At 38.4% G+C, this 16210-nt stretch overlaps 1 protein-coding gene across 2 annotated transcripts in view; it reads left to right on the forward strand.

Annotated features, from left to right (window-relative positions):
* Window positions 1–16210, forward strand: part of LOC126336743 (dehydrogenase/reductase SDR family member 11-like) — a 150158-nt gene that overhangs the window by 22259 nt on the left and 111689 nt on the right. For both annotated transcript variants that reach the window (XM_050000737.1, XM_050000738.1), the window contains exon 2: window positions 8591–8753. In XM_050000737.1, the coding sequence (XP_049856694.1) occupies window positions 8591–8753 (163 nt within the window). The remainder of the gene's footprint in view (window positions 1–8590; window positions 8754–16210) is intronic.

Here is a 16210-nt window from a genome sequence, read left to right on the forward strand (position 1 = left end):
GGTCTTCAAACTATGGTGGGGTGCATAAGCCACTGACCTCACATTTAAGGAGTTAGGGATCTCCATAGATTCTAACTTCCTAGGTCCTTCATTACTTGCAGCTGCACAACTTCTCTATTAAGGTCCACTGCTGTCAAAAACCATATACAGTCCAAAGTTTTCATTTGAACCCCTCAGAGAGTTTCTGTGACCTCTATGTAAAACAGTCGCTGACTTAAAAAATATACTAAACTGCTTCTAACTGTTTCACGTAATATTCCATTTATGACAAACACATTTTTCATATTTAGTTTACACATTCATACAACAGTGGAACCATCATGCATAGTAAGGAAATTTAAAAAGTCACATTCATGGAAGAGGAAAAAATAATGTTATAGTCTCACTAACTTTACTATAAATTAAAGTTTCTCTCCTGTGAGAGTGGACTATTTCATCAGTACATTCAAACTCCATGGTCACTGAATGCATGTGACCCAAGGGTGAAATTATTTCAGACATTATAGAGGCATTTTTCATTTCTGGAGGTGCATCATTTGTTCTCTGTATCTAAAACTGAACCAGCTCCTAGCCAAAAAGAAAAAAGGTCTGTTTTTATTCATATGTTACTCAGTCTGTCAACCGTCAGCCTACTACCAAAGCTCTCAGAAAGAAAAATCACACTGATAGAGGGCTTTATCCTCTTGCAGAAAGCACTTTCAGCCTCTAGCCAATGGTGAGAAAAGTCACTGCCTTTGTCAACAAGTAATTACATAGAAGTGAGACCAATGAAACATTATAATGTAACCACCTTCTTAGGTTAACAATTGTTATTTTACTTCAGTTCTTGATGTTGAAATACTGGGTTCACTGCAGTTTGCTCCATCTGACTATTAGTTCCTGGATTCCCCAACACTGCCAGGCAGTTTATGCCTTAGTTAATCAAATTCTATAGAAATGATGTAGCCAAAACATGTAAATCTGTTTTCTAACACTATTATTACATTTCAAGAGGACATCACACACAACTGAGCCTTATAAATCAAGAATGAAATTGATAGACTCTGGCTATTGGTGTCCAGATTTATATAGATTCTAGCCACCAGACCATAGCTATTTACATTGTTTCACATAGTAATTCTGATGAATTCAGTTAAAATTTGTACAGTTTCTTAGGATAAATTTAAATCGTTACTAACATTCCAGAATAAGAAACAAATGAGTATCATTAACATTGCTAAAACACAGGAAATGTGTCCAGAATGAGATTTTCACTCTGCAGCAGAGTGCGCGCTGATATGAAACTTCCTGGCAGATTAAAACTGTGTGCCCGACCGAGACTCGAGTCTCGGTCGGGCACACAGTTTTAATCTGCCAGGAAGTTTCACAGAAAATGTGGCTTCATAATAATATATAATTCACAAAATTGAATATATTTTTTAATTACCAAATCTATTGTATTCTTTTCAACAGCTGAAATGGAAATAATGAATTTTTATAAATATAATTTTCAGTATTGTCAATATTTAATGATTATGCTTTTGGTTAAAACTATATTTCTTGACATTATAGTTACAGATTATCACAACAATTTACAAAGTATGGAAAGAAACTTGAATTGACCTCTCAGCATTGTTACAATACATGCTCGGCACATTTATCAACTTCATGTGGTACATTGCACCTTAGTAACAGATTCTTTGAACACTGTTACTTTATGATGTGAGAGTAGTGTGTGAGGCCACAGGCTCCATGTTAGCTACAATAAACTGCTATTGAGCCATGCTAGTTCACAGAAGCTCTTCCTCATACATTGCAAGACTAGCACTCCTGGAAGAAAGGATGTGATGAAATATGAAAGCCCAGAGATTGTTTCCAGACTGAAATTATGACTCTGCAGTGGAGAGTGTGCTGTTTCAAAACTTACAAGCAGACTAAAACTGTATTTCAGTCTGGGACTTAAAACCAGAACCTTGTCTTTAATGGGCAATGTTCTTACCGACTGAATTATCCAGATGCGACTTGTGAACGGTCCACACATCTTCACTTCTGCTAGCATCACTCTGCTTCTTGCTAAACTCAATAGGATTCTCTGGCATATACTATGCAGGACTAGTACCTGAGTAAAAAAGGATATTGCAAAGAAATAGCTTAGCCACAACCTTGTGAAGTGTTACCAAAATAAAACTTTTAATCTGCAGCAGAATGTTTGCTGTTCTGAAGATTCCTAGCAGATTAAAATTTGTATGGGCTTGAACTCAAACTTGGAACCTTGTCTTTCATGGCCAATGCTGTTACCAATTATGGTAAAGATAATTTAGTTGCTTCATGAGGGCTTCTCACTTCTGGTTGGATGTAGGTTTCCAGAGAGAGATTCACACAAAGATCAAGCTGTCAAATTAAAAATTGCTATTAGAACAGCAAGCCAATTTGTAAATTTTTCAGTAATGAAGAAGAGTAATCTCAATTTACAAACTTTGACTTATCAGTGTGTTTTATGAAAGCCAAAATTTGAATCTTGTCTCCAATAATTTAGGGTACTATTGTTAATGGTTCAAATGGCTGTGAGCACTATGGGACTTAACTTCTGAGGTCATCAGTCCCCTAGAACTTAGAACTACTTAAACCTAACTAACCTAAGGACATCACACACATCCATGCCGGAGGCAGGACTCGAACCTGCGACCATAGCAGTCACGCGGTTCCAGACTGTAGCGCCTAGAACCACTCGGCCACCCTGGCCAGCTACTATTGTTAATAATTGAGCAGAGCATCTGAAAATAAATGTTGTGAGCATTTGAAAAGCTGAGTTACAGTGTTCCTGTTATGTTACCCAATGAGATAGTCTCAGTGGATTTAGCCACAGGAATTGTCAGATTCTAAGGGGATAATTGACCTTTATTGTGGTTGCTGTTGATATGGAACCACAATTAATATGCAGTATAATGGACTATATAAGTGCTGATGCCCAAACTTGCTGAATACCATACATATACAGACATCACTACCACTGCACTCTTCTAATGGAACTTAGTTCTAATATTTAGCTCATGTAAATTTTTGTTGTATTTATTTAAGGTACTGCTGTAATTAACAATTTTGTATGCAATTCTTCATAGTTCACACATGAAGTTTAGTGCTAAATTCAGTTACCAGAGGCCACCAAGTCTGTCATCAGCTGCATGTAATTGCTATTTAGGTTAGAGCTCAAGGCTCTGACAGCCACTTGTATATTGCTAGTTGTGTTGTGCTTTGCCTTCCATGTGTGTGTACTGTGTGTACTGTTCAAGAACTAAAGTACAGTATTATTGGGTTAGAACACTTATTTTTATTTTTTTAGCAAAGAGGATGGTATTTGTCTCCAAATGTTTGACTTCAGTCATTTGTACTTTAAGTTTAATTTCCATGGAGGCAGTGTTTAAATTTCTTCTTGAGCAGTAGTAGGAACTGACAGTTGCTATTTCTAGTTTAACTACATTTGCATTACCTGTGGCCCCACCAACAACGAATCCACGGAAGACAGGGACACTTACAAAGAATACCTGTGGCAGCATTTCGAGGCATTTCGGTTAACAGATGTTAACTTGTGCAATGTCCTGTTTTTATCATGGATTTCACCTTGCAGGTATCAATTGTAGTGTCAGCTTGCTCCCTTTCAAGAATCTTCGAGTCTTCATTTTGATAAGACGCGTTAGTTACTTTCTACCCATCATTGTAAATGATCTCACATTATTGCTGCTTGTGTGGGATTTTACCAATGCCAAAAGCAGCTGAAACAGTCATTTAGATAATGGGCAGCAGAACTATATGGACTTAGCCACTGTTGTAATTTTGTGACAAATGTTCATAAGGAATCCGACGCTTAAGAAAGTGTTGCACATAGCTCAGTCATTTGAAGTTTCACAAGTTGCAGGTAGCTAGATAGAAGCCTGGTCTGAAGTTTCAGATATAAGTTCCTCTCACTCCTCCCAGCCATCAGTCAGTTTGCAAGAGAATGTAGACACTACTGCAGCAGTCCATAAGGCATCCCCGCATCACACAGGTAATCATAGTTCGTGACAACAACAGCCCATGTCGCAACAGCCTTGTGCTCCACTGCCTTCATGCCCATACTGCTTCATTCAGTATGAATGTACCACATGTCCCAAGCACTGGACAATGTGTAATATGTGCCATAAGAAAGGACACATTGCTTTGCTATGTAAATCCTTTCCAAACCTGAGTGAGGATGACATCAACATGGATGTGAACAGTGTGTCAGCAGTGACGATGTCTCAAAGTGAGTTATACAGGGTGTACATAAAGTCCGGGAATACTTTCAATTATTTATAGCACAAGAACCAAATATTGTACAGATATCATACATATGAAATTTTGAAGAGAAATCCTGAAAGTTTGTTTCATGTATACTGCCACAGCGTAGTTTGGTAATTTGCCGATAGTCAGCACTAGTCGCAAACATGGCAAGTTCAGGTGTGGAGCGAGCTTTCTGCGTGTTGCATGGCATTGCTGATCGCTTAATTTTTAGTGACGAAGCCACTTTTCACACTAATGGGAAAGTGAATAGGCATAATTATCGAATCTAGGGTGCAAAACATCCACTAATGGGAATGCGTAGAGGCATAATTGTCAAATCTGGGGTACAAAGCAACCACACAAATGCATTGAATTTGAGCATGATTCCCAAAAGGTAAATGCTGATTACTGTATTAACGTCTGCCAGGTCCCTCATGGTTCACATATCGAATGTTTGTAAAATTAACTTTTGGAGTTTCTCTTCAAAATGTAATACATATGACATCTGTACAATGTTTAGTTGTTGTGCAATAAATAATTGAAAGTATTCATGGACTTTATGTACACCCTGTATATTGAAGTGCATGTGTTTAACAAACCATAGAGAATGCAGGTGGACATTGTTGCAGCAGCAACATTGGTGAATTCTCAGACACATGTGGATTTGGGTTCTCCCCCTTGAGGCCATTGCCATGGCGGCTGGTGAGTTATAACGTAAAGCACATTCCCATTCTTAGGCAGTTCCTGCACCTGTGACTTGCAATACTGTGGTTTGTTCATTAACTTTCTTAGTTGTGAACAATGCTTACACTGAAAATCTGTTTGGTTTGGATGTTCTCATAATGCATGGATTCTCTTAAATGATGAAGTGCATTTGGTTTCTGATCAAGTTCCATATCAACAATTAAATGCTCTCTGTGATAAATTTTCATCTCTTAATTTCTCCAGGACTGGAATGTCCCACAGAATTTCAGGCACGTATTATGATGAAACAGCTGCCTGTCACTGTTTTCTCTGGGTTCACCTGGTACAGGTGACTTTATAGAATCAAATACAAGCAGAATTAGATTGTCTTCAATCCCTTGATGTTATTTGACTCATTTCTTCTAGTGAATTGTCAGCACCACAGGTAATAGTCAAAAACCCTACCAGTAAATTATGTCAGGGATGATTTTAAAAAAATGTTAATGCACAGCCAATCATTGATAACTATCCTTTGCTGTGGCCTGATGAACTGTTAGCAAAATTATTCGGGGGCCATTATTTTTCAAAGACCTACTCGGCAGAGGTATATTTACATCTGCTGCTTGACAAGAAATCTAAACCACTTCTAGTCAGCTATACCCCATTTGGGCTTCATCAATACCTGCATTTGCCTTTTGGTGTGGCTTGTGCAACAGCTATTTTTCAATACTGAGCAACTTATTGCATAAGTCCCAGGCTGCATCTACTATTTAGATGACATAGTAGTGTCTGGTGCCCCTACAGTGGAACATTTGTCGAACTTTCAGGTTCTATTTTCTGTTTTACTGTCTACAGGGTTAAAATGCAGTTTAGACAAGACACAGATTTTCAACTATCTATTACTTATTTGAGTTTTGAAGTGTCATGTATTGGCATGCACATCCATCAAGGAATTACAGGAAGTTTTAGACAAAATTACATACTACCACAAATTCATATCAGATGTTGCTACTGCAGCACACCCACTTGATCCATTATTATGTAAAGGTGTTCATTTCCACTGCTCCCTGGCTTTCAATAGGGTATTCAAGTTGGTGAAATCTATGCTACAGTTGGCTGCTTGTTTGGTCACTTCCTATCTGGGCCACCACATTGTGTTAGCAGCAGACGTGTCTTGGTTTGGCCTTGGTGATGTCTTTGCTCAATGCAGACTGATCTGAATGTGCTACTGCACATGCCTCTTAGATGCCTCCTTAAATTCAGTGAAACAGTATTATTCTCAAATAGAGAAAGAGGCTTTCGTGATCATGTGTGATCTATAAAAATGGGTCTATGTTTCATCTGATCACATACCACAAATCACTGTTATCTGTTTATAACCCTCTGGCATCCTTGATGGACAAAGCCACATACTGCTGGCAGTGATGAGCTCTTTTCCTGTCATGATACAATTCTGAGATACATTTTCAACATACAGTGCAACATGCAAATGCTGACACCTTATTGCATTTGCTGACTGGTCCAAATCCAGAGTTTCATAAAGAGGAATTGTTCTGTTTTCATTTAGACATGGAAGCTCAAAATATCATTGTAGTTTTTCCTATTACTAGCATTAAAATTGCAGCTGTGGTAGCTGTGAGTTCTCTTTTAAGTGATGATGTTTCCTTTGTGCAACACAGCTGTTTTGATAAACCTCTGGGCCATGCTTCTGATCCTTTGATAAATTATTTTGCATTACAAAACTGTCTTGCGGTTTGGGGTGAAGTGCTGCTGTTTACCGTAGAGTACACCATTCCCTGGTTGTAGTCCCCTCTGCCCTTCAGCATGAGGTAGTGTGTTTATTACATGTGGACTAGTGGGGTACATCACATACAAAAGAACTAGGATGCAGACATGTTTTTTGGCTAGGTACTTTTTGGGAAATAACTCAAGTTGTTACAGCATGCCTACAGTGTGCTACCCATCAGGTGGCTCCCTGTGTGTCTCTGTCACCATGGCCAGATCTGCAGCAGCCTTGGGAATGCATTCATGTAGATTTGTCAGACCATTTTTAAATTTCTACTGGCTTGTTGTAATTGATGCTTATTCTAAGTTTCCATATATGATGCATTGTCTGTCTACTTCTGAGGCTACTACCTTTTCAGCTTCATCAATTTTTGCAATGGAGGCTCTTCTGTATATGTTAGTTACAGACAATGGCCCCCAATTTAATATCTCAGGAACTTGAAGATTTTTGTAAAAAAATGATGTTCATCATGTCACTGCTCCAGCCTTCCACCCTCAATTAAATTGGGAAGCAGAACATCTACTACAAACATTTAAGACTCAGATGAAAAAATACATTTTGGATGTGTTACCAGAAGTAGCTCTTGACCAGTTCCTCAGTTCTATTATGTTCACCCCTACTGGTGATAAGAGACCAGTAGAGCTGTTGCACTGTTGTCAGCCCTGGACTCTGCTCCATCTGCTTCAGCCAATGCCAGGCCATCTAATGACATGGGCACCACAATGGTTCTGGTCTGGCACAGCAGTTTGGGCTCATGGGTTTGGCAGCTGGGCAAAATAGGTGCTGGTGGTAACTGAGAGTAACCATGGCTGACTCCTCTGCTTTATTTGCATGGCTGAGGGGAGGGCGTCACAACATATTGACTACCTATGACCTCGCATGAGCGACTGCACACCGGGTGCACCTCTGCCACTCCTGTGTCCTCTGTCTGCCTAGCCATCTCCTATGTTGCAGCCAGTGACCTTGCTCCACCACTGCTGCTAATGTCTTCACAACAGTCTCCTCTGCTGTGATTGCCTCCTTCAGCTGTTGTGGGCCACAGCAGGACCCTGGCTCCCACAATGTCACAGCAATGCTCCACCACCGCTGGCTCCATCACAGCTGGTACTGCCTGTTCCACCATCTTTGTCACAACCTCCTTCCCTGGGATTTGACTCAGATGTGTAACTGGAAGCTGCACGAGCATTGCCTGTCCTACCATATGACCTCTCATTTGGTGGCAGGCACCGCACCTGTCTGTGCTCGCTCCACTTCTGACCCTACACATCGATGGCAGTGTGTTGCATGACTTGTCAGCCTACATCAACCACAAAACAAATGGACAGAAGCACAGTGCTCACTCCCATGAAAAGGAAGAGGAGTGCTGTAACTACCAATTTGGTGTGTGTGCCACTTCATACTTCACATGTGAAGTTTGCACTTAATTTGATCACTAGAAGCCATTCAGCCTGCTAATATGACAGCAGTTGCATGCACAGCCTGCTGATTGCAGCCCCTGTTGAAACTAATTACTATATAGGCCATCGTAGAATGCTCAGCTACCAGCTTGTGTATCACTAATTGTGTTGTACCTTCTCTTCCATGTGTGTATAGGACCTACTGTTTGAGCAAGAAGTTACAGCATTCTTTGGTTAGAACTGGTATACAATTTTTTATGGTAATCAAAGTTAATTGTATTATTTTTATGTATGCCAGAAGTGATTATCCTACCATGACTCTCCATGAACCTTTTTTGTATCCAGAGGTGAAGATCAACCACTGTAATATATTCAGAATTAAAAGCTCATATTAAAATATTATTTTGCACATATGTAGACATTAATTTACAGTAAATGTCTGTTGTAGGCTCTGGAAAGTAATGATGCACCTGGGAAACTGTATGCCTTAGAGGGTGATGTAAGAAATGAAGAACAGATTCTCAGTGCTTTCAAATGGATAAATGACCACCTTGGTGGAGTTGATATCCTGGTTAATAATGCTGGTGTTGCTCAAGATTCAGACCTTACAGGTAATAGTCTGCCTACCCCTTACATCACTCTATAAAATACACATTCCTTTGAATGTGCCCAGGAAACTGTTTATGTTTAAAATCCCAAGAAATCCTTGAACTGGAAATAGATAGCTGTGGGCTAAATGTCGGTTATATTACAGTGAAAGCATAGGACGTGGATAGATTAGTGCAACACATAATGAACATAATTCAGTTGCATCTGACTCAACATGGAGATTAGAAATTTTACAGGTATGTGTAAAATATATTTACATATTATATAAATGTTACAAAATTAATACACTACAAAAAGAATGTAATAAGTTAGTATCCACCCGAGAACAGTTACAGAATTAGGCCCAGAACCTAATATTCGACTGATGACCTTAGCAGTTAAGTCCCATAAGATTTCACACACCTAATATTCTACACCTGTATCTACATCCATATTCTGCAAATAAATGTCAAGTTCATAGCAAAGGTAATTCACAGATATCAGGGCATCTTTCCATTCCATTGACAAATGGAGAGCTGGTAGAATTATTGATAAAATGTCTCCAAGCATGCTGTAGTTAGTTGAATCATGCCAGTTCAGTTTTTTCAGCATCTCCATTATGCTATCCCATATGTCAAACAAACTTGTAACCATTCATGGCATTCTTCTTTGTAAATGTTCAGTATCCATTGTAAATCCTATTTGATGTGCCACCCATGCACTCCACAAGTAATGCTCTAGAATAGGCCATGCCAGTATCTTATAAGCTATCTTCTTTATAGACTGATTACATTTATGTATCATGCTACTAATGAACAAGTTTGTCAATCATTTCATCTACAGCTGAGCCATGTGATCATTCTATTTCTTACCCCTAAGGTTGTTAAGCCCAGGTATTTGTATCAGCTGACCAATTCCTTCTTTTCTGAAGTTCTCAGTCTTGTGACTAGTTTGAGGCAGCCTGCCATGAATTCCTCTCCTGTGCCAAGTCAGGGTAGCACTTGCTCCCTATGTCCTCAGTTATTTGTTGGATGTATTTCATTCTCTGACGTTCCCTACAATTTTCACACTCTACAGCTTTCTCTAGTACCATGAAAGTTATTCCCTGATATCTTAACATACATTCTGTCATCATGACCCTTCTTCTTGCGTGTGTTTCCCATGTGTTCCTTTCACCTATTCTGTGGAGAACATCCTCATTCTTTACCTTATCATTCCACCAAATTTTCAACATCCTTCTAGAGCACCGCACACCAAACACTTTAATTTTCTACTTTTTTTAGTTCCCTCACAGTCTGCATTCCTTTACTTCATCTACTTCTTGGTCACCAGTTTTCAAATTTATCATTAACCTCATTTATGCTACTCCTGATTACTTCAATCTTTCTCAGGTTTGCTCTCAATCTGTAGAGTGTGCTCATAGACTCTTCATTCCATTCAGTGTGTTCTGTAATTCTTCTTCACTTTCACTGAGGATTACCAGCAGATCTATGCACTGCTACTTTTTCATCAGTCTTAAAATGTGATATCCTTTCACCATTCTTGAAACTTTAATTTCTGTTATTCCTTCTTCAGTTTGTAGATTGAACAGGAGGGATTAAAGATTGCATCCCTGTCTTACACCCTTTCTAACTCAATCACTTTGTTTTGGCCCCCATTCTTATTTTTCCCTCTTGGTTCTTCTACATATTGTATATTACCTGTGTTTCCATAGGGCATTCTCCTCTGGTTCTCAGAATTGCCAATGTCTTGCACCATTTTACATCACTGAATGCTTTTTCTAGGTTGACAAATCTTATGGACATGTCTTGATTTTTCTTAAGCCTTGCTTTCATTATTAAGCACAATGTCAGGGCTGTCTTTCTGGTGCTTTTAGCTTTTTGAAAGCCAAACAATCATCACCTAACAACCCCTCAACTTTGTTCTCCATTCTCCTGTATATTATTCTTATCATAAATTTCCATGCATGAGCAGTTAAGCTGATTGTATGATAGTTCTTGCACTTATCTGTCATTAGTATCTTCGGAATAGTGTGGATGATATTTTTCCAAAAATCTGATGGTATGGCCCTAGTCTCACACACTCTGCATGCCGACATGAACAGTCGTTTGGTTGCCACATCTCCCATGATTTTAGAAATTATAAAGGAATATTATCTATACTTCCTGCCTTATTTGTTGCAAGTGTTCCAGATCTTCTTAAACTCTGGTCCTAATTCTGGATCCCCCATGCCTTTCATACCAACACACATTTTTTCATCTTTCACATCATCAGACAGTTCCTTCTTTCTCTAGAGACCTTCAGCAAACTCTTTGCACTCTCTGCTCTGCTTTTAACAGTCAAATTAATCTCACCCTCTTAATGTTGATACATTTCCTTTTAGTTTTCTCAAAAGTTTCTTTGATTTTTCCATATGCTGTATGAGCCCACCCAACATCCCTTTTCTTTTTTCAATTTCTTCACATTTTTCCTACAGTCATTTCACCTTGACTTTACTGCACTTCCTATTTATTTCATTCCTAAGTGACTTAGATTGCAGTATTTCTGTCTTTCCTGATAGTTAGTCCTATTTCTGTAACTGTCCTTTTTTGAGATGCCCACTCTCCTTCAACTGAACTGCTAACCACAGTATCTTTTATCGACCTACGGCCATAAAACTGTCCTTTTTTGAGATGCCCACTCTCCTTCAACTGAACTGCTAACCACAGTATCTTTTATCACAGTTCCTACAGCCTTACAGACCATCAAACATGTCTCTGTACTTGAGTATCTCACTTCTTTACACATTGATTTGTCCTGACAATCCTCTTGATATTCAGTCTACTCTTCATCATAACTAAGTGATCTGAGTCTGTATCTGGGCCTTGGTTTGCTTTACAGTCCAAGGATTTGAGAATTTTTGCCTGTATGTGATATAATCCAAAATTCAAAAGGCACCTTAAGAATCAAGACAGTTCTCAGTTGTTGTGTCATGGACATACTGAACATTCCATTTCTGAAGGAGCCAGACCTACGGCCATAAAACATAATGCAAATGTGAAACAAAATAGATTCATAATTGAGAGACAATTGATTTTAATTGTTTCTTGGGCAAGCAAGAGCTTGCATTCAAAAGATACTTTGAAGATGGAATTTCCAACAATAAAGACAATTGCCTTGAATTAGTGGAACTTTTGTCTTGACAGGAACAGTTTTTATGTGTTCATTTGCATTGCACTTCTGGCTTTAAAGGAATGTCAAGCACAATTCAGAAGAATTAACTGAATTGGCTACAAATGTTATTAGTGATAACATTAAAAGAAGTCATAGTCATAAGAGTTTGTTAGCGTGCAGGAAGATGAAAGACTGGCTGTTCCTTGTAAGTCACAAATGAGTATTATTCTCACGTTTTGTACACAGGACAGTCTGGTAGAAAGATTTATTGGTTTTTCACAATGATTGTAGAGACAGAACTGCTCAGGGTTTATCAGAAATTATACGCAATGCATGTGCTGTTTGGGGAGTTACTGACAAAATAGTGAGCAAAACATATGATGGCGCTTCTCTTAAAATTATGGGGAGAGATCTTAGACTCTCCTTATGCTGATTTTGGCCTCATTTAGTTTTTATTTGTCTGTGAGGCTTTGACTATGTTTAAATTTGCAGTGCAGCTTTCTTTGCTTTCATAACAGCCTTCTAACACAGCTGCCAAACCATGGCCAGTCTTTGCATGCCTGACAACTTTGCTCATCAATACCTGTCTAAAGTATACCATATTTTACAATGCTCTTCATCTTTTTCTGATGATACTGAATATTGTTACAGCTAGACATGGTTTTTTTTTCTTCTGGCTGCTCATGTAATCCGAAATCTGTTTCTTGTCACTCTTGCTAAGCAGAGTGATTTTCCTACCTTTCCTTGTATTGCTATATATGGTCAAATTCAGTGATGCTGTAATAGTCTTATGGTCACTGATACCCTGTTCTATGCTAACTGAGTTGCAAAGTTCATGTTGTTTGTCACCAGCGGATCTAAGATCTGTTCTCTGATTAACTACTCAAAGTAATTTTCAGATAAGGCCTACAGAACTATTTCACCTCATTTGCTGTGCCTACTACCTGCCATAATTGCTTGAGTCTCCTAATCTATATCTACTGAGTTGAAATTCCCATCTAATACTACAAAATGAGTGAGAAATTTACATGAAAAATTCAAGTTTCCCCTCAAATGTTTTGCTACTACTGCTCTTGAGACGGGGACTATAAAAGAATTTGAAACACGTCTATGAGCCACCTATAATATTTGTTTTCACACAAATTATTTCACATTCAGAATCTGTGCTAATCTCTCATTAGATATCATATTTTTCTGACTATAAACACACCTACACCACCAGGGTCCATCCTACCTTTGTGATATACATTCCTGTCAGAGTTTAAAATTTAATTACTGTTAATGTCTGGTTTGAGCCAGCTTTCTGTCCATAGTACTATGTGGGCATTATCACTATTTATAAGCAAGGCTAGTCTGGGACCTTTCCAAAAATGTTCCTGCAGTTAAGCAATACTGTTTAGCATTTTCGTTTTCCAAATTGCTGTGATGAATGCTATCCTGTCTGAAATCAGAACTTATCTTACTGGGCCTGCAGAGGATCACAGTCCTAAAAGATCCACTTGTTAGCCACTTCCTATGTGTAATGAATGCATGACCTGTTAAGTGTGATTCTACAGTTCTCTGCCCAACAGTGGAGGTCTAGAATCCACATCCAAGATAATCTTAGAGTCATCTGAGCCTCTGGTTTAGGCCTTCCACTTGGCTCCAAATCAAAAGACCATGATTGGTTCTGGGGATTGTGATACAAAATGATAGTTCTGCTTCCACCCCACAGACAAAGCTATCTATCATCACCAAATCAGCCAGTAGCCTGTAAGAATTGAGGATGGTCTCTGTACCCACTTGCCTGACATCATTCATACCTACACAAGCCACAGTTTGCAGCTGGGTGCACCCAGTGTGCTCAATCATTGCCAACAGAGTCTTCTCCACAACTTCAACCAACTTGGATGAAATTAGCCTCCCGCCTCTTCTCCAGCAAGTAAACAGAATGAACACTGGCCTTCTTTTCCAAACTCTGCACAATTTTTGTGACAATCTTCATTACACACCTGACAATGGAGATCCCAGTGACAGGCAGCCTACTCTCTGTGCTTGTCTGGACCTCTCAAGAAGATCGAACCATTCCAATAGGCAGTGCATTGCATCCTGGCTCAGATGTACTTTCAGCAGTAGGCAATATCTCAAACCTGTGTTTAAAATGCAAGGAGGCAGTCATACGGCCACTGACCACTGTTCACCAATTGTCGTGAGGTAAGTGTTGACTGGCCGGGATATGTGAAGGGATCAGAGATCCCATGCTATGCTATAGGTGATGGAGGTGTCAAAGCATTTATCTCAGGTGCCCCAATTCCATTGTAGCTCAGGGTAGCAGCCTGAAGCCTGTTAACCGTGGCCAACATAGCATTCAGTTGTTTGCTGACCATGGCCATTTCCCCCTGAGTCTGTACACAACAGGTGTAGTCCTACCCATCTTTAACTAATTTTTGTCTGTACCACAAGTAATGTAATACTAGCCCAAGAAATCACTGATTGCAATCTAAGTTAGCTACTACACTACTTTTATTTTTAACCACACTCCAAAGTCAACTCACACAAAGAGAATGCACTGAAGTTTATGCACATAGCTTATAGTAAGTTAGTAAATACTAGTCTTTGTAACAAAATACACTGAAACAATTCAATTTTCTGCAGAAGTTTGTGAAAAACAGAAGCTAAGGTAAATTCTGTGTATAAAACAGAAAACTCTGCTACTGCGCGAGGCACATCCATTGGGCTCCTCGACTGCCACTACTCAACTTTTTTTCTAATAATGTGTTTGTGAATTTCACATTTCATTCTTAATTCACTAACATTATTAATGACAAATATCATTAGGAACTACACATATTGGCATGTGATGCAGTAGTAAGAATTCCAAGGTTCCTGAAGAAGGTTCCGCAAGATGTTAGTACAATATTCTTATTACAAGATTCTGTAAAAATAAATAAATTTGTGGCATTGCCTGCATTCAAACAGAATAAAACAGTATCAAGTAAAAGGACATTAGTCTCTTTGTCTACAGGTCAGCTCAGTAAGAGAGAACTGTAAATGCAAAGCAGGCAGAATTAAGTTCTTTGGTTGACTTATCTACATGCTGGTGCCAACATAGACTTTTATTCTTTTGGATGCTTAGAAATTTCATTCTCAGAGTTCTTTTGTAGTGTATGCCTATTTATCCCTACTCATGGCAGATTTAAATCATTTAATTCTGTCAGAAATTGCGTTGGATAAGCTTTTGTAAAATTAAGAGATACCTTTTTCATCTTATTCTACAGATATATTTTATTCTTATTTGTAATGATAGCAAATAAAGTCACAAATTATAATGTGCTCCTAACACAGGCAATACAGTCACAATACTACTGCATAAAAATTGTGGGAGTGGAAAGACCTGGTGTTCTGTTCCGAGGAAAAATTGAGGACCATTTTTTCAACACTCGCTTCATCCAAGAAATAAAAATTTTACAGGAGACACTTTATTTAACTAAGAAGCAAGTTGAGAAGAATTTTTTTTTACAATTAGCAAATTTTGTATAGTTCTGAATATGTTTTAAGATGGTCTTAGCTTATAAACAAAATTTTTATAGTTTATCAACTGCTGGGTGTAGGAAAACAGTTTTCTTTTTCAAAACACACATTATGCTCAAACTAGATCAGTGACGTATGAATATTAAATGACTGTTTTTTTACATTAAATTTTTAAAATAATATTTCTTTTTTCTCTTCTGCACGCACCACTTCAGTGGACCCTTCATCCTCATAAATTTCCTATGAGCTGTTGTGATCTTGATACTCTACACAACTTGCAGAGAGTATATCACTGTAGAAACTTGCTGCATCCTTACAAATGGTAAAGAAATGCATGAGATTCATTATATCCTTCTCCTTTTCTGCACTCAAGTGTTTATCTTGCGAATAATTCCAGAATGTTTCATGATTTTGAATGAATGAATGTTCTTCTCAAAACATCACAGCATACTTCTGATCTAGATAAATATGTCATTTTAACAGCACATTGAATCCTAACATTCTCTGTAAGTTATTGATTGTACATCCATCATTTTAAAATTCAAGGTAGACTTCAGTATTTCCTTAGAAATTCAATTAGAAGTTGTAGGAAAATCAGTCTTTTCTCCACACCAGTGCATTTCCAAACTTCACAATGTGGTATGATCTCTTCTTTCTTCCAATAGTCAATCTAAACTGTACCAAATGCACGATCCAGTAGCAAGAAACTACATCTGCGAATAGAAAAGTACTGAGTAAATTTGGAGAAGACTATAGTGTGTCCCATAAAATGTGCCAGCTTAAAGAGCATTATAGAATTCTTGTTCTGGTTGGCACC

The sequence above is a fragment of the Schistocerca gregaria genome, chromosome 2 (genome assembly GCF_023897955.1).
Source record: "Schistocerca gregaria isolate iqSchGreg1 chromosome 2, iqSchGreg1.2, whole genome shotgun sequence".
Lineage (NCBI taxonomy): Eukaryota > Metazoa > Arthropoda > Insecta > Orthoptera > Acrididae > Schistocerca > Schistocerca gregaria.